Source organism: Musa acuminata, chromosome BXJ1-8 (genome assembly GCF_036884655.1).
Source record: "Musa acuminata AAA Group cultivar baxijiao chromosome BXJ1-8, Cavendish_Baxijiao_AAA, whole genome shotgun sequence".
In the NCBI taxonomy this organism is placed as follows: Eukaryota; Viridiplantae; Streptophyta; class Magnoliopsida; order Zingiberales; family Musaceae; genus Musa; species Musa acuminata.
The window spans coordinates 2,526,255-2,550,528 of NC_088334.1; the positions used below are offsets into that span (position 1 = coordinate 2,526,255).

Sequence of the window (24,274 nt, forward strand, 5' to 3'; positions counted from 1 at the left end):
TTTCTGAGGCCAATCATGTACTTGGCAAGAAGGGTGGAAATAATATGTTCATGCTTTTATCAAGTGGATGTTGGGCACAACCCCACCAAGGGACAAATCAAATGCCAATTTCAAAGACTGTTTAGGGGTGGGGATAGGAGATGGCTTGGGGGACATAAGAAGGACCAACTCCACAAAATGACTTGATATCAAAGAAACAACTCCATTAGTCCAAGGAAAAGACAACCCAACTTCATGAGTCTCTATCAAAACAAAGAAAAAAAGGAAATGACTGCAACCTTTGCTCAATTCATATTTGATCATTGACTTCAATCCACAACAAATTAAAAGTCTCCGATTGGACTTTCTACAATGGCTTTTGTATTCTTCTTGCTGATATTTTCATTTTGTATGTCTTATTAAGGTTCTAAGTAGCAAATAACTAGAAAAAAAAGAACCATGATCTTTGAGATCTGACTGAGGTCTACAAGTTCACAAATTCTGAGAGCAGGAAGCCATGATTGATGGGAGACGCGTCCCAGAAAGAGAAGAGAAAATAATGCAGTGCAACACTGTAACATGATTGTTGAGCTTCACCAAAGTTGAGAATGATGTCAATTCAACCAGCTTTTTTTCCGACATGGCTTAATGTTTGAGTTTCTTGCACGGATGAGCTGAGACATCGATGCAAGTCTTCCTTCCTCACATCCAGAAAACAATCTTTCACCAGATGGGTGAATGCTAAGGCGGTATCTAAAGCTTCGCCGTATGGCCCAAGTGTTTGCTTCAGAAATCTTCAGCACTATCACATCTTCGTTAGATCTCACTGTATGATTGCCCTGCAAGGAATCAAAGATTTAAGGTAAGAAACGAACTTAATTTCTTGGATTCAGCTCCTTTCATCTTTTGATATCAAAATGAAATGTTAGTATTGTGGAGCATAAAAAATCTTCTTTATGTTATTGTTATATGAAAAAAATTAATATTAAAATTTAAAATTAAATAACAATATATCTAATTTTATGTTGTGTATTTTTCGATATCGTTCAATTTTTTTTTGTTTGATCTATGGACGCACTGTTATCGGATCCGAAAACTATAACATGCTATTCTACAAGAAGAACTATAGTGATGAATCAAGGATAAAGAGGAGATATCTATATATTATTATTCATATTGAGTCTAAAAGATTCTATCTATTTATGAGTTAGAGCATAGAGTCAATCTAAGATAAATAATTAGGAGAGTCTCTCCCATCAAAGTCATCTCTTAAAAAATCTTATCATAAAAAATATTTATAATAATAAAATCGTAAATCTCAGATCGACTAAATGAACCTTTTACTAAAATTATGTAAAAAAAATCATATGCTTAATTAAGTATAAAATATTTAAAATTTTATTTATAATTTATATTAAAATATTTTTAGGTCTTCTTATTATTATCTCTTCTTCTTGTACTATTAATATTAATTTATTTTTATTTTTTTATTATTATATCTAATAATATCTAAATTTATTATTATTTATTGCTGTTTGGTCCAGACCGAAAGTGGCTCCTATCTAAATGATAGTGACTCTTGCACTTGATTGAGGAGGACTTGGTCACGGGATTCATGCTACATGTCATTATCACCAATATTATCAATATCATATAAACATATATCATGCCATCTGCACCTATTTATTTATATAAACAAATGAAACATCAAAATCAAATGGAAACAGAAGTAAAAAATATATATATATTTTTGTTGCTTCACTTAAAAAAAGGAAACTAAGGAAAATGCCATATAATTTAGGAAATAATTAATTTATTACTTTTTTAATAATTATTTTGTTTTATTTTTCTGAAGACAGTTTACCTAATGTCACAGGCCCGGCAGAAGACAAACTACGAGGCGGCGGCTTTGCCTCCAGCCGGCGACGACAACGACGCGGTGTCGGCCTGGTTGGCGCAGAACTCATCGGCGGGACCGCCGCGGATGCGGAAGTGGGCGAGGCTGCGGGTAGCGGCCACAAGGTTCTCCGGGCAGAGGAACTCCGCGCTGCACAGCTTCTCCACCTTTCGATCGTATTCGTGGACGAGCACGTCCACGTGCCCCGGTCCGCCGGACCTGGCCATGACGGCGGCGGTGAAGATGGCCGACATCCGCCCGGGCTCCGTCGCCGAGTACCCCTTCGGCCCGTCGACGAGGATGACATCCCAGGGGACGTCGTAGAGCTGGTTGGGGAGGTCGTTGATGGCGAGGCGGCAGTCGGAGAAGAGCAGGTTCTGCACCGGCCGGCAGTCCCCGCGGCGATGCCGTCGGGCGGCGGCGATGAGCTCCGGCATCTCCCGGACCTTGGTGGTGTAGGCCACGTCGTAGGCCTCCACCCCGGGATTGCGCCCCTCCACGTGGGCGACGTAGTACTCGTTCTCGTCCACGAACACGGTGCGGCCGCCGTGGTTGAGCGCGCGCCACAGCGGCGTCTCGTGCCCCAACCCGAACACGAGCAGGTTGCACGGCCCCCGCAGCCGGAGCACGCCCGCGACCGCCCGGAGGTCGCCCTCCGCCATCTTCCCCGTGGAGTTGGAGAACACCGCGTAGTTGACGAGCGAATCGAAGACGGGAGCGGGAAGCAGCGGCGGCGGGCGAGAAGAGACCGAGCCGGCAGACATCACAGCGGAGGAGGGGAGGCCATTTGGATCTCTCGCAGTGGTGGTGTTGAGGAGAGTAACGAGGGAGACAAAGGCGAAGAAGGCGAGGAGAGCGAGGAGCCAAACGCGATGATGGTGGGAGACCAAGATGGAGATGGATGTGGTGATCCCATTGCCCCCTTGCTTGCTGATGGACGTAGGCTGCAGAAATATCAACTTTGTGCTGCCAAATCCCTTCATCTTGTCACTTCCCCGCAATTGCAATTTACACAACGGCACAATAAATGAATGATATCTCTCTAATTTCTCCCTCTCTCTTAGAGACGAAGAGGGAGAAGTTCGTGAAGAGGAAAGAGTATGGTGCCCTCGATTGAAGTTGTTGACTAGTTGGGTTCTCTCTCTCCCTCTCTCTCTCTATATGGTGCCTTCGACTGAAGTTGTTGACCAGTTGGGTTCTCTCTCTCTCTCTTATATACAATCATTCCTGCATAACAAATGGGAAGACACACGTCATTACTGCTGGTTGAGGTGTGGTACCTTCAAGAGAGATTAAGAATGGATTCGTCACAGCCATGGGTGGTGATTTGGGCACAAAAGGGGAAGAGTAGGAACAGGATAGGAAGTTGGCGTCGGAACAGAAATCTGGGTGGGTTATGGCTGTCACTGTGACCTTCGTTTATTGGTGGTGAAGCAATCTGATGCTAGTGACTTACGGGAGGGGATGGCACTACTTCTCAATAGTGTAACTGTAACTGTGGGCATATGGCTTGAGAACAAGGAACGGCCACAGGGACTGCTCACCGTGGGATCCATCCATCCTTCCACCATGCCGCAAGGGCTACACTTGGATTGGAATCCACGGTATCCTCCTCCATGTTCGCTATGTCGGTTGTGGCACCTCTGTATTGGTGGAAATTACCTACGGACGTGGCACCTCTGTATTGGTGAATATATTGCACCTGTTGTATTACACAATAACATGCTATATATATCCGTGCGTTTATTTATAAAACATGATGTCGGTACAAGTAACTAACAATGTAGATGATATATTTAAGAGGAAGGTCAAGTGATATAGGCAGAATAAATACATTGCATAACTTTAAATCTCGAGTACCATAAAAGTTATCATTTTGCATTGGAGTTCCATAACACTGGCTTGTTGTGGCACTGGACATTTATATAGGTTTACACGATCCAAGAACAGGAGAAACAAGGTTAAACTAAAACATGAAGAAACACATACTTTACTGTGTGAATTTAATTACAAATACTACATTATTGGCTTTGATTTGCTTATGCCAATTAATCTAATCTATAACTAAATTCCCCTCAAGTCTTAAAGGACCAACTTCAAACAATGCATAGCATGGATGACTTTATGTCGACAACAGCTAAAGCTATATTGCACTTATCAGAATGTAGTGACAGGGCTCAAGAATTTAGCTGAAGCAGATATAAAGCAATATGTATCAATCATCAAAACATATATCCACCATTCATACTTTAAAAAAAATGAAACAATTATATATAATCAACACATACCTTAATATCTCTGTTGAAAGATCCGATTGATAAGTACATTGTTACACTCATGATATTCATGTAAAGTATGCTATTTAATGTAATAAAAATTTCTTTTATTTTTTTTTTGAAAAAACACATTTTCTTTTCAACAGTGCTGGTAAGGTAGTGAATCTAGTGATAGAGCCTGAACAGGAAGAAGCATCATGTTTCAATTATCATCAAGGCTGCTAAAGAATTTGTATGCATGCATATACATGTAGGATGTAACACAGTAAATGACAATAGTCACTAGCACATGTATGCAAGGATGCATGCATGCATGCACGCATGCGCATGCACACACATACACTCAAATGTACATGTGCAGATGAAGTCATGAACATGGGGAATGCACACCAACAAATAGCATCTTTTTTTCACTGAAGCCGACTGCAGAGGCACCAATAGAACTGTTCTATTATTTTTCGCAGAAATCTCCTTAACTATGGCTAGTGCTGATTGGCAGATTAAATAGAAAAATGAAGTCCAATTATTTCATGCAATGACATCGTTGCCACCTCATGGTGGAGACTGAAGACTAAGGATCAGTTATAAGCTTCCATGATCTTTCCGTCATAAATAAAGTCATATGCACATGTAAACTCAGACTACTAGAATGTCTGTAATAGAAGAATGATAATTTTGCAGAATGTTCTTTTATTTAGAAAGTCAGATCTCTGATTTAGAACTGATTCCTCATTAGTATTCTTGCAAAGACAATCTGCTCAGAAGCTAGTTAAATAGTCGACCTAGACTCATACCAATATAGTTTGGACAAGAAATGGATATCCATAATAGTCCCCAAGATTCAGTGAGTCAAACACATTACACCACCTGTCAGCCTATGATAAACAAAAGTAAACAGGATGATTGTGGATTTCTATAAATAACAGTTCAAAAACATTGTGCAAGACAACAGTAGGAATGCATGTTGGTTTTACTCTCTTGCCTACTTCTATTTAGAGAAGTTGGCTGCAACTTTTGAACTGTAATCTAGGACCTCCTATCCACCAGTTGGCTTGCTAGGTTTGAGTGCAAGCTCCTTGTGCTCAACCTAAGAAGGTTAACTTCGAGTTGACATCTGGTCGTAATAAAATCTATAGTTTATCCAGGGAGCCATATGATGTGCTCCTCAGATATCCCTGTTCCCAATCATACTGCAGGGTTGGTAGATGGGACCCATATGACTCATTTGCATCTTAATCACTATACATTGAAAATCCATAGAGAAAATTGGAAAATAGATTTAGGAAAAGTCACCAACTAAAACTTAAACAAATACCAAATCCTTCGGAAAAAAAATTATCATATAGCACCATCTCATAAAAGAATTTGTGTGCAAATCAATAGTGAAAAATCTCTGACAACTAGATCTAGGCTTAACCTTTGCAATGTTTAACAACAAGAATATTTATCTTCATTTCTCATCGCATGTGACCGATAAATTTTTCACATCAGTGTTGAATATGGACTGAATTAATTGTCATTGCAAAAAATCACATTTGTTTCAACAGAAACTCGGTTTAAAAAATCTTTGGAAAAGAAGAAATCAAGCAACTCAGGATAACCCAGAGGTAATTTAAAGGTATTGTGGAATCTGTCAACAAGGTGCTTACCAGGAAAGTGAAAAAGGCTGCGGCCAGATGTTTGAGGACTTAAGTTGCAGGATTGCTGACCCAAAGAAAGGCAGGAATTAAATAAACCTTCAAAACAAAGTTCTCATTCATTATTTTTAGCAAAGAAACAAAAAGACACTGCATACTTCAACAATTTCTGTGCCATATTTAGTGGGGAAACACTAAATTCTGAAATTTCCATATGCCAGCTAGTGCCAACAATCTACAACGTAAAGAGACATCTGCTTCATAATCAATAAATACAAAACCAAACAAGATCACAAAAAGAAAATATCCGACATAAAAAGTTGCATTCAAAGCTATAGTTAAAAGCTCACTATAAGTCAAACTGAAAAAAATGAACCATGTTCGTGAATGAATGAGAGATACTTATTATGCAAAACATTATAACTACTGTGGTAATAAATCTCAAAGATGAACAAGTACATTGGATATACAGCCTCACATATACGAAAAGGTTTTACTAAAACAGGGAAACTAATATCATCTTGTCATAACATCCTTCACAAACTTTCTGAAAGGTCAGAAGTTGCACAAGCAAGCATGAAAAGCTATTAGCCAAGCTTAATTATAATAACAGGAAAGTGGATGTGACCTCCTCTAACATGCATAGGAAGAGAAAAAATGTAACCTAGATATCTTTCTCAACTCTTAGAATTTTATGAGTTTGTGTTGCATGCAATCTCAACCTTCCAACACCATTTTCAATAGCAAAACTACCCTCCTACATGATCCTATGACTTGCTGCTTGTGCTGCCAATGACATAACATTGTACTAAGCAAATTGATGAAGGTTATACTACATTATTTCCTCTTCCTGATAGTATAAAAATACTTAACTTCACAAAGTCATTACTCATATCTCTGCACTTTGCCATATCTGTCTTCAGATAGTATATCAAATTTTAGTCATCTCGTAAACTATGTTTCTTTCATCATGCATACTTTTTATTTGTCTTAACAAAATTTTGTGTTGGTTATCTGCAGACTAATGCCGCCCTGTTCCTTTCCTGGGATTAAGAGCATCAGTAAAATGATTTAATAATAAACACACATACAAAGCTAGGGCCTCAAGGAGCTCGAGAAGAAAAGATCTATATAGCCAACCCCAAATAGTTAACAATAACTTTGCTCTATGATCAATTCTATACCAGGTTTTTATTTCAAATACATAAATGTAGCAAAAGTATGATCATTCCTCGGCAACGCTTACTGTTCTTTTTCTATTTCTGTAAGTCCGAGACTACAATAATTTGACAGTTCGAATTCTGGCCGCGTTTAAAGATGAAATTGAGAAACATGCCATAAATGTACTCATCTTAAGTTCCTCACAACCGTGAAAAGAAAGAGTCCGCTTACGAAAACGAAGCCCTAGATTACATTTGATTCAGTCCAATTCACGGGAAGGACGACAACATCTCCAACAAAATGGCATTAGGGTAAAAAAAACGCCTAGGAACTTTCTTTCAATGTTAATGTTCCATCTTTTATCCAAGATCAAACCAAGGAACCCATTTAACGTCAAAAATGCACGAAATGACAACGATCTCGTCCTCCGGAACAAAAGATTCACGACAGCAAGATCCATCCAAGAAAAGTCCGAGTAAAACGAAAAACAAAAACATCCAGAGACAATCGCCAAAAACAAATGCCCAAAATAATTTTCAAGAAAACAGGAACAATCTATCACGACGAATCCCAAACAAAGACGTCAACTTCGAGGCGAGATTCCGATCAGCGACGGCTTACCTGATTGGGATCCACAAAATCCAAGACGATGGGAAGGCGAGGGAATCCGCTTCCAAGAGGCCAACGACAACGCCTCCCATCCTACGCTCCTCTTTCTCCTGTCATCGGTGATCGAGAGAATGTGCGAATCACATAGAGGGGATCGATTATAGGGAGACGATCAGGTGGGAAAATTTATCGCATTTTGTTAAATACAGAAACCAAATGTTATTCGTTAATCACGGGTAATAACATTGCGGCTCCGTTGTCCTCTCCAAGACAGCCTTCGGCTTTCTTGTGCTCTGGTACTGGTCTTTCTTGTGGTGCCCACTTTACTTCGCAATTTCTTGCTTCGAGAATTCAGTATCCGGCTCAAAAGGTAACAGCTGATCTCCGTTGTCCTCTCCGAGTACTAGCATTGCGGCTCCGTTGTCCTCTCCGAAACAGCCTTCGGCTTTCTTTGCTCTGATACTGGTCTTTCTTGTGGGGCCACTTCACTTCGCAATTTCTTGCTTCGAGAATTCAGTATCCCGTTCGAAAGGTAACAGCTGATCTCCGCAATTTTTTGTCCTCAATATGTCATGTATTACTTCAAAATAACAAGAGACCTCCGACGACAGCTCACATTTGCAGTGGAGAAGATCTGAATTGGGTGGTCCGCTTGGGGTCCACGCGTTTGAAGAGTTTGAGAGGCCACGTCATCCCGAACAATTTCTTGGGCGATTCGACCGGTCCACGGAAAATATTCGTCTCCACTGACCCTTTCCCACCTGCCCCTCACGCGCTAATCACAAAGTCTTTAGGGCTTCGAGCCGGTCGCAATCTTCCATAAATCTACTAGACTACTACGGGGCCGAGATAAGAATTAGATGATCAAGATTAAAAGCATGGTTGAAGACGATCCCAATTCTCATCCCGTTTCGTCGACGCCGTTTCCTTGCCCCTTTCCGCTTTCTTCCTCCCCCGTCCCTCTTCCTCGCCCAAATCGATATCTATCTAATCGGCGCCCTCACCCATCGATCCATCCAAAGAAGAAGAAGAGGAATAAGGAATAGATTAGAGAGAGAGAGAGAGAGAGAGATCGGCGATGGAGGAGGTGAAGCTGTGGCGGGACAAGCGGGAGCGGGATATGTACGACAGCTTCGCCGACCTGTACGCCATCATCAAGACCACGGACAAGCTGGAGAAGGCGTACGTGCGCGACCTCGTCTCGTCCGCCGAGTACGAGGCCGAGTGTCTCAAGCTCATCGCTCAATTCCGCACCCTCCACTCCGCCCTCCGCGGCGCCGTCCCCTCCCTCGACCGCTTCGCTGAAGCCTACCGCCTCGACGCTCCCGCCGGCATCAATCGCCTCCTCGTCTCCGGCGTCCCGGCCACCGTCGAGCACCGCGCCGCCGGCTCCTCCTCGGCCGCTGCCTCCGCCTCCGCCGTTGCTGAGTGCGTCCAGCACTTCATCACCGCCATGGACTCCGTCAAGCTCAACATGGTGGCCGTCGACCAGGTCCACCCCCTCCTCTCCGACCTCTCCACCTCCCTCGCAAAGCTCGGCAACGGCCTCCTCCCCCCGGACTTCGAGGGCCGCACCAAGGTCCGCGACTGGCTCGCTCGCCTCGCCAAGATGGGCGCCGCCGACGAACTCACCGAGCAGCAGGCCCGCCAGCTCCACTTCGATCTCGAGTCCTCCTACAACTCCTTCATGGCCGCTCTCCCCAACGCCGGCTCTTGACTCTCCCTCCCTTGAATCCTTCTTCAGGTTCTCTCTCATTTCCCTCTTTAGACGGCGCATTTCTTATTGATTGGGTAATCTCAACATATTTGGGCTTTCTTCATGCAGAGCTACATTTAGTTGGATTTGGGGAGCCTGCTTGAGCTTATCTTTGTCAGCAACTTCGGTGCTAAATGGTGTGAAGTGTCTCATAGTACAAAAGATTAGGAAGGTCTATCTCTTTCTTTAGGTGATCTTAATGCTCAAAGGATGCAACTATGGTTTAAAAACACATCTTTTGTCGTTTGAATCTACTATGCTTTCAAGTGTCTCACAACTCTGGCTTGTCATTTATATACTCACATGCTGTTTTAATAATAAAGTGCTTTCTAGTTAAGAAAATTTAGTTTCTTGTGTTTATTTAATGTGTTGTGTCTTGTATTTTCATAAGATAGGTGAATCGGAATTCCGAAAGGTGAAAAATTCAAGTGCTTGTCCAGACAAGATCTCATTGATTATTTACTCATCATCGACTGTCTAGGACTTGATTTCTGCAAACTCATTAGTTATTTCGACCAATTTATTCCATAATCATATGTAATCCACTTGGTTATACCAACCATGCAGAAGATCAGAATAATTGAAGAAGCTTACTTCTTGAACCACCTGCTTTTTAGTTATGAGAGTCACTGCTTAGTCTAGTTCATCACATGGACTTGCAAGAAGTTTAGTATACACTAAACCCTAGATACAACGGATCACCTGGATTTCTGCAGTTGATAGTTTTGAGAAGCTTGGGAGATAATTATGCATTTTGATCTATATGGCATGACAGGATGTTACTTAACACTTTGTTCTGGTTAAACATTTAACTGAAAGGAAGGGTTTTCTTGGAAGCTTGGTCTTTACCGCTGAAAATACTGGAAACATGTCATCTGGCCCAACATTGTAAAAGTATCATGTACTTTGTGTATTAGGTGAAATGATTTCTTTCTGAATTTATGAAATAGTTCCAGCTATTATACCTAGTGGTAGTTAGTTTTTATTTGATTTTAAATTTTGGCAGTATATGAGATAGCCATAACAATCGTTTTTTATTTCATTGTGATCAAAGCTACTCCTGCTGGAATTTCAAACCCATTTGAAACCTATGCACTATTTGCATGTTTTGCAAAAGAATTCTACGGAGCATGTTTGAAGCTCCATCCTGTTGGATTTTGAGCCGTAAAACCATCATGGTACTTGTGGCCTCTGGCAAGTGACTGGCATTTTCTTGATAGTTTAGAGGAATGTCTAGTATTTGTTAGAAGTTTCTATCAATCATCAACAGCATGAGATGGTTTTTATGGAGTAGGAATGTGCAAATTAGTCCTAGAAAGATCTAAATTTGTCATGTAGAGGTTGATTATCCTTTTGTCAGTGGTGTTATTGTTTATGTTGTTCGTCGGTCTCTACGTTGATATGTGAAGGACAGGTAATCCTCAAGCCCTCAGAGATTGGATTAGTAAGGGGCTAGTAAGAACCGCTGGAGAAAAAGGTATTTTTGGAGTGGGGTTCTTGATTGCAATCCAGTCAAGATTGAAGATATATGTCGGTTTCATTTTGGTCTCAGCTCGAGTATGATTGAGCTAGGTATAAATCAATTGGTTAAAGTGCATTTAACATTTATTTTATAGTGTTCAGTCCAACACATGTGATCAGAATGATTTTAGCTAGTGTCTCATTATCAATCACTTTTTTATGTTGGATAATATAGTTTTCGCTTGATTCAGTAGAATATTAAAGCTCCTACGCAAATTGGATTGGTTTATCCATATGACCGTAATTGATTCATGTAAGATCTTTTTTGGATCTCTGGAGCTCTAGTTGAAGCATATGAATAGAGTATTGATATGTTTTCAGGTGTTTGGTAGCAACCGATAATATAGATTTTCGCTGATTTTTCTCCTATTTTATATGTTTTGTTTCAAGAAAAGCTTTGTTTCCTCCTTACCACCGTTCTAAACCTTCACCCTTTTTTCTGTAATTGTGTTATTGCATTCTGTAATTGTAGTTGCTGCATAGAGAACGCATGCACATCAAACAAAGAGAATTTGGTCATTCGTAGAATAAATATTGGGTTGCTGAGGCTGGGCAAGTTTACATAATTGTCCCAATCACAGGGTGGATAAAATAAATATTGGGTTTCTGAAACATCTTCTGTGCTAATCATGCAATTTATTTGTAGTTTCTGGATTTTGTTGAGTGTAACTATTGATGAGGTTGATGTTTATGATGCTGTCAAATGAGCAGCTGCAGAACCAGTAGTTAAAAATATTAGGAAAAGCATAATAACAAAGATTATTTTGATAGTTTTTGTTGGATATTTCAGGAGTATGACTAATTGACAACCTAAACTTTGATTAGCTTTTCAAACAAGTTGGTCTGTCAACTACAACTTACAAAGACAATCGGTGATATGTATGACAAAGTAGAGAAATCTTTATACAAAAAAATTAAACATAATTCCATTCTTTTAATGTGTTTCAACAGTAATAGATGATTGGAAGTCAATATGTACATCTCCAATCTTAATATTTCTCGAGATCTCGCTTGTTTGTCAAATGTAAGCTATGAGAAGAGGAGTCATCCCAACACAGAACAATCAACCAGTGGATCCAATTGGCGTCATCAGTAGTACCGAGTCCATTGGCGGGAGATAAGAAGGCTTTTTAGGTGCGTCCTCTGACTCTGCTTCTGCTAACCTTTGTCGAATCTCTTCTAGATTTGATCTCTTATTGACACTGCAAGAAGCATTAACATTTATGAGTCAGTACATATTTTGATGTAACTATCTGGTCATAATCATGCATCACAGATAGTAGCAATACAGAACATCTACTTCACAAAATTCAATCTTCTTCTAGATGATGAATTGCAGGAGCAAATGCATGGTTAGGACTTCTGATCTTGAGTGAATGCATGTAAAGCATTAATCGAAAGAAGTTTCTGAGGCAAACAAGAACCAACTTCTGACCATCATTTTCTCCTGGCATCCCTATTGAGCCAATATATAAGGCCACAGAAACATAGCAATCGAAAGTCCCTATAGGCTTTTCTTAGCAAACACAGAAATCTTACACACAGAAAATGTGTCCACCGTAGGCAATCTTTTCAGAGGTCCAATCTGGAACTAGTTCTAGCAGGAGTTTCAACTGTTCTTCCACTTCAGCTGCAAATACAAGTCCCAGGAATTTAGCTCTGAAAGCTTTAATGTTACATGCAGAAAGCATCGAGGATTTCAAAGTAATGTTGACTGGCTCTTGCTTTGTCATGGCAGATGTCATCTTTGAGCAAAATATGAGTCGAATCATGTCAAATGTATTAGGCAAAGAAGCTATCAACTTTTGCCTTTTGATTGCATTGGCAACACCAGCCTCTTTCTCCTCCTCTACTGCTTTCTGCTCTTCCTCCCGGATCGGAAAAAATGTACAGCAATTAGGCCTTCAATTGCTCTTACAAATGTGTTTGCAAACATGAAATAATAAACAAAGTCCCATAATAGAAGACTTGTTCCCAAAGTAATTATTCAAATGAAGGCATTCCCCAAATAGTCAAAAGAAGAGTATAGAGTATTACCCTAAAAAAAAAAAAAAAAAGAACATCGTACAGTATGTTTAACGATCCAAAACACAGACCATAACTTTTAATTTGTTATATAAATTTATCTCGCACACAAATTCATGTTGACCCAAAACAACATTATGGCAATCCAAACAAGAACATGCAGTGATTAACTTTCGGCTGTAACATAATGCCTACATTTTTAGGCAGAGGAGAGCATGAAGCCAATGCTAAACTAAACAAACATATCTAAAAGATAGAGAAATTATGATGTTAATCAGCATAGTGTAAGATCATCAAAAGGGTACAAATGAGGACATAATCAATCTATCATTGCTTATTGGTGCACCTATTGTGAAATGACTGCACAGATAATTCATAATTTTTTGCAGAAACCTCAAAGAACTCACCGATTACAAGAGTGATTCAGGTTGAATATCGAGAACATCATCATCATCATCATCATCAGCAGCAGCAGCAGAAGACACACTTCTACCTGTGTTCTCTTCCTCCCCTGCTTTTGCGCTCTTTTCTGGAGTCATAAACAGTTTTGTCCGCGTTGAACGCTTCAAAGATTCGTTCAACGGTGTAGAATCACAGCTAGGGGATGGCCTACGTCTCTTTGGTGTGGGAAGCTCTGGCGTATTACACATTAACCTCAAGGGAATGGAAACTGTTTTTGCAGGTGTCTCCTCCGGTATATTTGGTTCCTTTGGAGGACTATTGTCAGCTCTTACCAACATGTGGGCTTCCTCTTCAGAAATTCTACAGTTGCTCGATAAGGTGTTTGAAATGGAAGAACAGAGCAAAGACTTCTTGATTATGGGTGGATTTGAGGCGCATTTTATGGGAGACGAAGCAGCAGAAACGGAGAGATCATCTTTTGGCCAAGCTTGGCTGAGACACATAAGAGGAGTTTTCTCTGAAGCAGGAATGGGATTTTTCTTAGAAAACCACCTGTGAAAAGATTGGGGTATGTGAGACGGCACTAAGAATTGTTGCTGGGTAGCGGCACTTGACGTCGACTCAGTGCGTGTTGGTTCGAAATTGAAGTTTAAGGCTCTTGGAAGTACACTTGGCTTTGTTTGGTTAAATGGATGTGGCAATTGCACCTCAGGGACCTCATCTTCCTGATGTAGAGAAAACTAGAAGTCAGTATGGTTCCAGTCCGATCTCAGTCTATAAAATTGCTTACAACTAGAGATTCCTAGAAACAATCACCAAAAGAAAATATAACCAATGGAGAGCTGTTCATGTAAAAGAGTGAATTTTAGCCAATTCTTGGATCCAAAACAAAGTACAGTATTCTGAAAGCCCAAATTGGTTCATGACATTTGCTAGTGAAGAAAAGGGAAGCAATCTGTTAATCTAAGGAAAATATTTAAATTGATTAAGATGGTGATTCGAAGAGATTGGCAATACCTGTGGATGGCCATTGTAGAAGTCAACAATCCTTTCCCTGAAGAGCTTCGTCAGGATTGAATACTTACTCCCACTTTCTCCATTGATGTTCTCGGCTACTGCATCAACTTGCAGAGTGATCTGAAGCTCTGGCTTCACACAACAAGTGGTCTCATCATGCAAAACCACCTTCTTGATCATTATAGCTTCAGGCATTATGTACATCGACTGTGCTAAATGTGCATAAGTGAAGTTCCTAAAATGCAGAAAGCGTCTCAGTTAGACACATAAAATCACTTAAACATGGAAACAAAGAAGACGATGGAAGCAAGACGAGCCAATAAGTGTCATCTCCTTGGATGAAGTTGTAGCACCTTTCTACCAAAATCTGACTCATGGTGAGGATCTTTGCGAATGTGGGCGTGGATGATCTTCCCTGAAGCAACCGTATCGAAGTCACCATGCTATCGAAGAATTTACACAGCATCTCATACCTGATTAAAAGGAGCTTATTGCGGTTAGAAGAAAAAAAGAAGCAATTCAACAAACATGTTATGTACAATGATCAGCAAGATAAATTCAATGAAAAATCATAAAAGTCCAAGAGATTTAGGTGATGTAAAGAAAGCAAATTGGGGGATCTTTCCTGTAAACCTAGAAGAGAATCCAAAGGACTCAAAGAACATACTTTTCAGGAAGCTTGATGAGGGGTTTGGCCTTCGAGGACTCAAAGAGGAGTGGCTCCTCCCCCGGGAGGAGATCGTCGACGTCGCTGGACCGAGCAACATCGGACCGAGTCGCGGTACTCCGCACCGGCTTCTCCGGCGTCCAGATCTGGTCGGCAGGCGCCACGGCCTTGGCTGGTGGTTCCGGGGGATGGTCGACGGGAGACGAGGAGGGAGTCTTCTTGGTCGAGACGGAAGGCTTGGGTTGCGCTTCGGAGTCCATCTCGGCTCTCTGCTTTGGATCGAAGAAGAAGAGGAAGAGGGAAACGGATGCTGGCGGGTCGGAATCAATGCGTGTGTTTATATAGAACGGGTACCGTACAAGTTCCGGGGAAATGGATGTTGGCGGGAACGCCATCTGCGCTGCCACGTGGCACGGGGGAAGACTTCTGTGTTGTATATGGAAGTCTCTCAACAAAAATAGTAAGCATACCACTTTAGTTGTAAGACATTTTTTCCTGCCTGCATCAATAATACAAAAAAAAAGCAATTTTTTTTTATCATATGAATAGTAAAACGAAAAAAAAATTCTTTCTTGAGTTGAGTTATTATAAGCCACACCGAAAGTTGTCTTAAATAAATCCTAAAAAAAATCTAGAGAATATTTTTCCTCTTTATTGCACACCAAAATTAACTCATAATTTCCAAGGAATCTTTTTCTTTAAGTGTAATTATTTCCGATCATGAATTCCTTATCTTGAAGCAACTTTAAACAGCTTGTTTCCAAGTACAGCGAACGCTTGCATGCTCAAAACAAATGAAGATGGAGATGGAGATGGAGATTGATATGGGGATAAGATGTGGCTTCTCGTGTACTTCACAATAAGGTGGGAAATGAGGTTTTTTTTATGGAAATGAATGAATAAATTGACATTATCATGAAACACATTAAGAAAAGAAGAATACGAGTTCGATAGTGATAGATAATAATTTGACACCATCCATAGTGACATATGGTAGCAATCTCAAACCCTACATGGCACCCTTGGTCGGATTTATGCACACATCTAAAATCGGTACAAAACGACATAATCCGACTTAGAAATGATTTTCCAAAGCGACACCATCCAACTTAAAAGCGACACAAAGTAGAATCTACGTTACTTGGAATCGCATGGAATGACAACTGAAAATGATAAGATGGTCCCGTATAACACAGGCTCGAAATAGTTGCCCTAGAATGGACGAATCACCTACCTAAAATATCAACGGATACTAATAATCTACAGACGATCGATCTTGGAGATGTATAAAAACTACCCCCAAACAAACGCTTGAGGGGGAGCCAAGTAGGTAATAGTCTCCCTACTCTCTACTCTCTCATTTATATAATTGATATTGTTGTCTGTTGTCTTCCTCCCATTTTGTCTTTTGTTGATTTAAGCATCGAAAGGGTCGAGCTGGCAAACCCTCCGACGTAGACTTGTTACGCAAGACCATTGGTAACTAAGAGGCAAAATCAATGCCCAAAGATGACTCGACAACCAAGAGAGGACCTCACAGTCGAACAAATCCTAGTTCCTCTACTCGGCCTCACCACTCCAAGGCCAAATTGATCCCGGTAAACCGCCTCCCTTGCAGACCTCCTATGTTAGTTTGACACATCAGTACTCCCACTCAGTAAAGAAGAGAAATGAACATACACCTTCAGTAATGAATCAATCATGTAAACTCACCGGTGGGGTTGATGACTTGTCAGAGAACCAATGACCTTATTTACCAAATTAAGAAAGACCCGTTTCTCTTTGATCCACTCCTAATTTAGGTTCTTTCTTTATTATCCCCAATCAATTTTCTCTTTTTTATCAACCTTTAAGGTGGGATTCCATCTACAGTGAAACCCATAAAGTTTGTCATCGACAGTATAGATTCGCTTAGAATATTTTGTCACTCTATTGTGACTGTCATTGGTTTGTTCGTTAAGAGCTTGGAAAGCATTTATATTCTAGTTTTGGATATAACAGTGCTTCAATTTGATTCACCTCACGTTAATCACGGGCTTTTAGCTTTTATTAGTATATGAGCTACAATTCATTCGCAAAGAACAACCGTCGAGCACTGGCTCATAGTTTTTGACTTTGAGTGGGAGATGCTCATATGATTTCCTTCTCATTTGATTTGATTCCCGAAAAGCTACTTTATGGATAGATAAGCGATGCCCTTTGCCACACACAGACACTTCTTCTCTACTTTAAAAGTTAAATTGCTCAACATGGCTTGTAAAGGAAGGGGAATTGTCTATAATTAAAAAGGAATAAGCCAGTTTAGTCATATTGATACATAATTGATGTAAAAAAAAAAAAAGAGTGTTGATAAGTCATTGATACCATCGATTGATGAGCCAACACGATTGGTTCACTGACGAATGTACAGGTTCATCCTCGTGCCTCCTTCATGTTGATGTGAGAGTGTTGATGTAGCAAACCGGCATAGGAGGTCCACGAGGGAGATAGTTCATCAAGGTTGATATGGCCTTAGAGCGATGAGGCTGGGTAGAAGAACTGGGATATGCTCAACTGTAAGGTCCTCTCTTGGCTGTCGGGTCATCTTCGGGAAGTGGTGTTGTCTCCTAGTCATCAGTGGTCCTCTTCGGGAATCGATCGTTTATAGGTTGTTAGTGTCCGTCGATATTTCAAGCAGGCTCTCTTGGCTATCGGGTTATCTTTGGGCAGCAGTATTGTTTCTTAGCCACTAGTGGTCCGGCACAACAGGTCTACGCCATTGGAGCTTCTTAGCTTGATCTCTCCAATGCTTAAGTCTGTGAAAGGTAGAGGGAGAGGAAAACAGTAGTATCAGCTATGTAAATGAGAGAGTAGAGAGTAGAAAGGCTATTACCTGTGATCCAACTTAGATAAAATAAAAGACCTAGTTCTCAAGTAATCCAAGAGAGGTGCGCTCACTACTAAATCGTAATTATGAAAACTCCTCATGAACTCCAAATTCACCGAAGAGGCCCCTTTTAATGGAGAGGACCTAATCACCTTCACCCTTGGACTATTTGAAGATGGAGCATGAACCTTGACCAATTGGTGACTAGAAGATCAGAAAGAACTTGTATGAGAAAGGAGAAACATCCCAACCTGAGACAAAAGAATATAACTAATGCTAGGATGAAAGACTCCAAGACTATCTCGTCTTATCGAGAACCAAGACGAAGAAGGAGAGATACTCCTAAGGCAAGAAGACTTAATAATTGCTCCAAAGATTGACCCACCTTATAAACCTTGAGGGCAAGACTGAGAGCTCCCGAGGCTCTAAAGAATATGGACTCCGAGGACTCAGATGGAGGAATGAGTCTCATCTTACGAGATGAGGAGATTTTATGAGGAGATCGATCTCTCTCCTCTTGTGATTAAGATAAGTGTCCCTTCATGAACAAATCCCAAGAGGAGAATGTCCGAGACCTACCACAATGGAGAGAAGGTATGAAACCTGCTATGACAAGAAATTCTAAAATCTGTCACGATGGAGAGAAGGTATAAAATTTGTCACGACAAAAAGAAGATGTGAAACATGCCATGGTGGAGAAGATTCGAGATCCACTATAACGAAAAAAAGACTTAAAATCTTCCATGGCAGAAAGTAGAATTGAAGCCCGTTACAACGGAGGGGAGACTTAAAATCCACCATAACAGAAAAAAGATTTAAAGTCCACCATGGTAAGAAGACCTAAGATCCACTATGATAGAGGGACTTGAAATCTGCTATAATGAAAACAAGATTTGAAGCCTATCACGGTGGAAAGACCAGAGATCCACCCACCATGGCGTGAGAATATTTTAAGTTCACCACGGTAGGAAGATCTGAGATCTATTATGGCAAAGAATGGACTTAAAATCTACCACTACGAAGAGAAAAATTTAAAGCCCGCCATATCAAGAAAATCCGAGATCTGCTATGGTAGAGAAGCGATTTGAAATCCACTATGATGGAGAAAGAGTTAAAGTCTACCATGGTGGAAATATATGAGAAAAATCCATTACAATGGAGGCATAAGCTAAATGTGCTTGAGGGATGTGAGTCAGGAAACTCGATCGGTGATGAGACAAATCCATTACAATGGAAGCACAAGCCAAATGTGCCCGAGACATGTGAATTAAAAAAACTCAATCAGTATCGAGACAAATCCACTATGATAGAAGCATAAGCCAAATATGCTCGAGGTGTATGAGTTAGGAAATTCGACTAATGCCGAGATAAATCCATTACGATGAAGGCACAGGTCAAATATGCATGCGAGTTGGAAAACCCGACCAGCGTCAAGATAAATCTACTATAGAAAAGGCATAGGCCAAATGTGCCTAAGGCATGTGAGTCAGAAACCTGACCAACATCGAGACAAATCCATTACGGTGGAGGCATAGGCCAAAATGTGTTTAAGGCGTGTGAATCAGAAAACCCAACTAGCATCGAGATAAATCAACTATAGTGGAGGCAAGGGCCAAATGTACCTGAGGCAAGTGAGTCGGGAAACCGAGTCAGTGCCGAGATAAATCTATTATGATAAACGCACAGGCCAAATACACCTAAACCATGTGAGTCAGGAAACTCGACCAATGCCGAGATAAATCGCCTATAGCAAATACACAGGCCAAATGTGTCCTAGGCGTATAAGTTAGGAAACTCGACTAATGTCGTGATAAATCTGTTATGATAGAGGTATAGGCCAAATGTGCCTAAGGCACGTAAATTGGGAAAACCCAACCCGTGCAAAGATAAATCTACTACGGTAGAGGTGCAAGGCCAAATGAGCCCAAGACATGAAAACCCTACCCACACTAAGAGAAATCCACTATGACAATAAGATAAGCCTAGCATACCCGAAGCACTTGAATTAGAAAAACCCGACCCACAGAATAAGATCCCGAACACTCTTATGTCGGAAAAACTGAATGGCACACTTCGAACCCCTTTTGCAAGAGTCACACTTCGAGGGTGAGGGCAATCATCAACTGACACATAATTACCATGCGAGATCTAAGTCATCCTCTATTTGTCTACAAGATTTAAAGTAGAGAAACATAATTTTCCTTCTTGTTCATTATGGCAAAGAGATAATCACAAATTTCCTTCCCTCCCTTTCACAAGGAAAACAATTCTAAATCCCTTTCTTTTCCTTTACGACAAAAGAAGGTCATCATAAACTTTCTTTCCCTCCTTCAAGATATAAAAACACATCCTAAACCAAGAAATGACAAGAGACTCTCCTTTCTTGAACTATTTGATCATACATTCAGATATTTTAAATTACTAACATGAGCATTAAAGGGACCAGGTCGAGAAACCCTCCCCGGCTCTAGTCTTCGTGTAGGTGACACATCGAGAGCATAATATTTTCATCTTGGAAGCATGATATTTTGTACCTCTAAGACATCTCAAACATTCTTACATATACACGTCTAGATCATATCGGGCTAACCAGGACTTCAACAATATCTTCCCCTGACAACTCACAAACTAAAATAGTAACTTATTTCGATTGTACGAAATTGTTCCAAGAAAACCCATAAAAAAAAGTTCCCAATTAACACCGAACAATATATTCATACATGCTTCTTCTTTTTTTGTGTTTTGGTGAGAAAATGACAGATGGAAACATTGATATATATATACATAAATAAGTATGAAGAAAGCAGAAAACAAAAACATGAAGCTAAATGTCTAATTGTAGTGTTGTGCTTGAGAGGAGAAGACAGAGGCATTCTTATTGGTCACATATCGATCATCGTAGTGGAGTCGGAAGAATATGTCGCATGAGAGTTGATTTGGGACGAATTGGTACCATCAGACGTGTGGTTAAAGCTCGCCACGTCCGCCGCCGCCGTGCAGTACATCGGCACTGGCATCTTCGGCGGGAGCTCCGGCCATGGAGTCTCGAAGTTGAGCACGTTGATGGCTTGCCTGATCGATGGCCGCATGGTGCAGTCTGGATGAGCACACCACAGCCCCACAACCATCAGGAACGCCATCTGCTTCTCGTCGAACTCGCCGTCGAGCTTTCCGTCGGCTGCTTCAAGAACCCTTCCCCTCCCGTAGAGCTCCCACACCCACTCCACCAGCCTCACCTTCCCCTTCTGCTCCATAGGCTCCACCGGCCTTCTCCCACATGCGATCTCCAACGCCACGATCCCGAAGCTGTAGACATCGGACTCCTTGCTGGCCTTGCCGGCGGTGACGCACTCGGGGGCCAGGTAGCCCATGGTGCCGGCCAACACCGTCGTCTGCGAGTGGCTGTCATGGTCGACGAGCCTGGCGAGCCCGAAGTCCCCCAGCTTGGCATTGAAGGCGGAATCGAGCATGACGTTGCTGGGCTTGATGTCGCGATGCACCACGCACTGCTCCCACTCCTCGTGGAGATAGAGCAGAGCAGAGGCCAAGCCGAGTGCGATCTTGTGCCGCACCGGCCACTGGAGGGTCTTCTTCGTGGTGTAGAGATAAGAATCAAGGCTTCCATTGGGCATCAACTCGTAAACCAGCAGGAATTCTCGGCGATCATGGCACCAGCCCACCAACTGCACCAGGTTGCGATGCCTCAACCGGCTTATGATCTTGACCTCCGAGACGTACTCCTTCCTCCCCTGTTTCGACCCCCTGGAGACCCTTTTAATGGCGACGTCGAGCTTCGGATCTTTCAAGTAGCCTTTGTACACCGATCCGAATCCTCCCTCCCCCAGCTTCCCCTCCTTGGAGAAGTTCCTCGCAGCGCTGGCCAGCTCTTCGTAGGGGAACCTCTTCGGCCCTCTTTCTCTCTCGAACTCATCGTCGATGATCTCATCGCAGTCTATGTCCTCTGCTTCTTTCAGATTCGTACTCGAGGCCTTCTTCTTGGAGAAGACGAACCACATCAAACCTGAGACCGCCACCAGGACGCCAACTCCGACACCCAAGCCGATCTCGAGCCCAGCCTTGGTTTGCTTCCTCGGTTGCAAGGTGGAGTTGAAAGACCACGACAGCAGGCTGTGCGTCTCCGTCAAGTTGCCTGTGGACGCCGAGAAGCCGATCGCCACCATCTCCGGCAGCACATCTCGCAGATCCACGATGAAGTGCAGACTGGAATTGCCGCTGAAGGCCGGATTCCTTTCGTAACTCAGGAAAACGCTCAAGTTGTGAGTGGCGGCATCGTAGCTCGCCCATGCGCTTGCCCGCCTGCCATCCTTGAGGCTGCTGTTCCACTGCACAGTGGCGCTTGAGGTGATCGAGTCGATATCGATTCCGACATGGTCGGCGAGCGGATCCCACGCGTTGGGAAAGGTGTCGAACTCGACCGCCACCGTGCTGACCCTCGAGCTATCGACAGAGCTGTTGCTGAAGAGGCCGAGGAAGGCGCCCCGGGAGTAGGCAGGCAGGGTGGAAGGATACCCGGTGAGGAAGAAAGCGAGGCCGTCGCCGTGGGGCGTTAAGGGATTGGAGGAGTTGATGACGAAGGAGAAGTGGGTGGTGAAATCAGCCAGCTCCCTCGTGGTGGCATCCCAGAGGCGGAGCGGCTCCCGGTACACTACTCTGCCGACGCTGTATTGCATGGGGGAGCTCGTGAGATGGATCTCCTTGTCCAGCAACGATGCGTCGCCTTGGAACTCGATCTTTGACGTCGTATCGTTGTCGAAACCGGAGAAGTTGAAGGAGAGCGAGCTCGCCATGGGGATCACAGTCGTCAGGCAGACGAAGAGAAGAGACAAGTTGCTGGATCTCCTCAGAAACATGGCTGTGGCACGAGGCAGTGCAGGATGGAAGTGATGAAGCTGGTAAAGATGTTCTTCAGCTATAAAAGCCTCAAAACAATAATAAGATTCGTCTGCAATCGGTTTTCCTGATGCTTCATGATGACATTCCAAGAACCTGTCGTCCACTGAACATGCTTTACGGTCAAATCAACAAAGAAAGAGGCGTTCTTTATGTTGGGAATTACATGCACGTTGTTTTCGGTGTCACATCTCTCCATATCCAACCTGCGATCCGATGCAGGAGGGACACGCACTATGTCTAATATATGATGATCTTTATTCTTCATTTCTTGGGCGTGAGTAACGCTCCTTCCTGCTTTAAATCTACTCAATCTGTTGAGGAACGAAAGAGAATGATAACTCTGTACTACACGAGAAAAGAAGAATGTGGATCGATTACAAGTGCTTCGTTCCCACCACACACCAAGAACAATTAAATCTGCATGATGCAGGAACGAAAACAAACAAATGGCTACAGCAATTGCGGTGGAGATCTGATACGCCAGTTGAGCAGGCAACTGTTTCTCGGGTCACAATGTGGGCAGCATCATCTGCAGCGGCGATCTTGCATGGACCTTGAAGCGCTTCGCGGCTGCTCTCAGCACCCTCTTCCACCCCTGCAACCACCTCATGCGGTCATACGGAATCCTAAACGCCAAGATTGTGTACTACGGGGATGAAGCATTACCAGTTTAGGAGAAGGAACCGGAGAGAAATCCAAGCTCTTCCTAATAGCACTCGGCCTCTTCTTCTTCCGCTTCTTGTATGTGAGCTTTGCTTTCACTCTTCGGAGTGTCACTGGAGATCCGGCTAAGAGTTTCTTCCGGGCGTCATCGATGCCGCGGGGGAGCAGGGGAGACCATATCCCGCTCTGGGAGTAATCGAAGTCGAAGGCGGAGTTGTCCGGGAACTTGCCGAGGAGCTCCCGTGACATGGTCGGCTCCAGGTACTCCACCGTGACGACGCGCTCCGCCACCATGGCTCGACACTATCATCAGCGGAAACGGGGTCTGGGGGTGGCTTGTGGTGGTGAGGGGGAAGATGGAACGGATTGTAGAGGGAAGGAGATAGAGAGAGAGCGCGGATGGGGAAGAAAACAGAGGTAGAAGTGACCGTTAAGACTTGGCATGATTGTGTGTGTTAGCGTTAGGGGAAATTCGACCGTTGGGACTTGGCATTTAGCTTTGAAATTGTAGGAAGCTTGACCTACACCATTTTCTATGAGAGACAACGTGGAACCCACCGCAAAGGGTCCCGTTTTGCTCCAACAGTGAGTCAGGTAGGGAGGACGGGTTCGATTTAAATTGTTATATAAAATTATATAGATTGATATTAATACGTACAATTTTTATTTTATTTTAATAAAAATGATATCCGGTGGAAATTTTGATTATTCGAGTTGGTCTTCCCTACTAGTAGAAGTATGAAATCATGCATGACGTACATGGAACATGTCGATTGTCTCCTCCGATGACATTTGGGAAGATTCAAAGAGGACTTTCTGCTTATTGGGTGATGACCGTCGCCGTGGTTGATCAATTCCAAGAAGAAAAGGAGTGACAGCACATG

The 24,274-nt window shown here is 42.4% G+C and overlaps 5 protein-coding genes across 10 annotated transcripts; 1 reads left to right on the plus strand and 4 right to left on the minus strand.

The window, feature by feature from the left end:
• Positions 1–268: 268 nt before the first annotated feature.
• On the minus strand, positions 269–7,723 carry LOC135680622 (protein IRX15-LIKE-like). 6 transcript variants are annotated; one of them, XM_065194681.1, is made up of 5 exons: positions 7,572–7,723; positions 5,802–5,888; positions 3,421–3,538; positions 1,844–3,103; positions 269–818 (listed from the first exon to the last, which is right to left on the minus strand). In XM_065194681.1, the coding sequence occupies exon 4, from the start codon at positions 2,857–2,859 to the stop codon at positions 1,873–1,875; it is 987 nt and encodes a 328-aa protein (XP_065050753.1). In that variant the 5' UTR covers positions 2,860–3,103; positions 3,421–3,538; positions 5,802–5,888; positions 7,572–7,723; the 3' UTR covers positions 269–818; positions 1,844–1,872. The 6 variants fall into 6 exon arrangements, with proteins under 6 accessions (XP_065050753.1, XP_065050750.1, XP_065050751.1 ...); XM_065194678.1 differs by having other exon boundaries at positions 3,421–3,578; XM_065194679.1 differs by having other exon boundaries at positions 3,333–3,578.
• A 726-nt stretch (positions 7,724–8,449) lies between these two features.
• Positions 8,450–9,661, plus strand: LOC135680625 (vacuolar protein sorting-associated protein 28 homolog 1-like). Its single transcript, XM_065194684.1, has 2 exons — positions 8,450–9,303; positions 9,385–9,661. Exon 1 carries the CDS (start codon positions 8,638–8,640, stop codon positions 9,274–9,276), a length of 639 nt encoding a protein of 212 aa, XP_065050756.1. The 5' UTR covers positions 8,450–8,637; the 3' UTR covers positions 9,277–9,303; positions 9,385–9,661.
• Positions 9,662–13,075: 3,414 nt separating this feature from the next.
• Positions 13,076–15,413, minus strand: LOC135680624 (CDT1-like protein a, chloroplastic). Its single transcript, XM_065194683.1, has 3 exons — positions 14,948–15,413; positions 14,281–14,753; positions 13,076–13,988 (listed from the first exon to the last, which is right to left on the minus strand). Exons 2-3 carry the CDS (start codon positions 14,482–14,484, stop codon positions 13,272–13,274), a joined length of 921 nt encoding a protein of 306 aa, XP_065050755.1. The 5' UTR covers positions 14,485–14,753; positions 14,948–15,413; the 3' UTR covers positions 13,076–13,271.
• A 5,078-nt stretch (positions 15,414–20,491) lies between these two features.
• On the minus strand, positions 20,492–23,799 carry LOC108953542 (L-type lectin-domain containing receptor kinase IX.1). Its single transcript, XM_065194686.1, has 2 exons — positions 23,394–23,799; positions 20,492–23,322 (listed from the first exon to the last, which is right to left on the minus strand). Exon 2 carries the CDS (start codon positions 22,682–22,684, stop codon positions 20,696–20,698), a length of 1,989 nt encoding a protein of 662 aa, XP_065050758.1. The 5' UTR covers positions 22,685–23,322; positions 23,394–23,799; the 3' UTR covers positions 20,492–20,695.
• On the minus strand, positions 23,236–23,684 carry LOC135586308 (uncharacterized). Its single transcript, XM_065081214.1, has 2 exons — positions 23,394–23,684; positions 23,236–23,322 (listed from the first exon to the last, which is right to left on the minus strand). The coding sequence occupies exons 1-2, from the start codon at positions 23,682–23,684 to the stop codon at positions 23,236–23,238; spliced, it is 378 nt and encodes a 125-aa protein (XP_064937286.1).
• Positions 23,800–24,274: the final 475 nt, after the last annotated feature.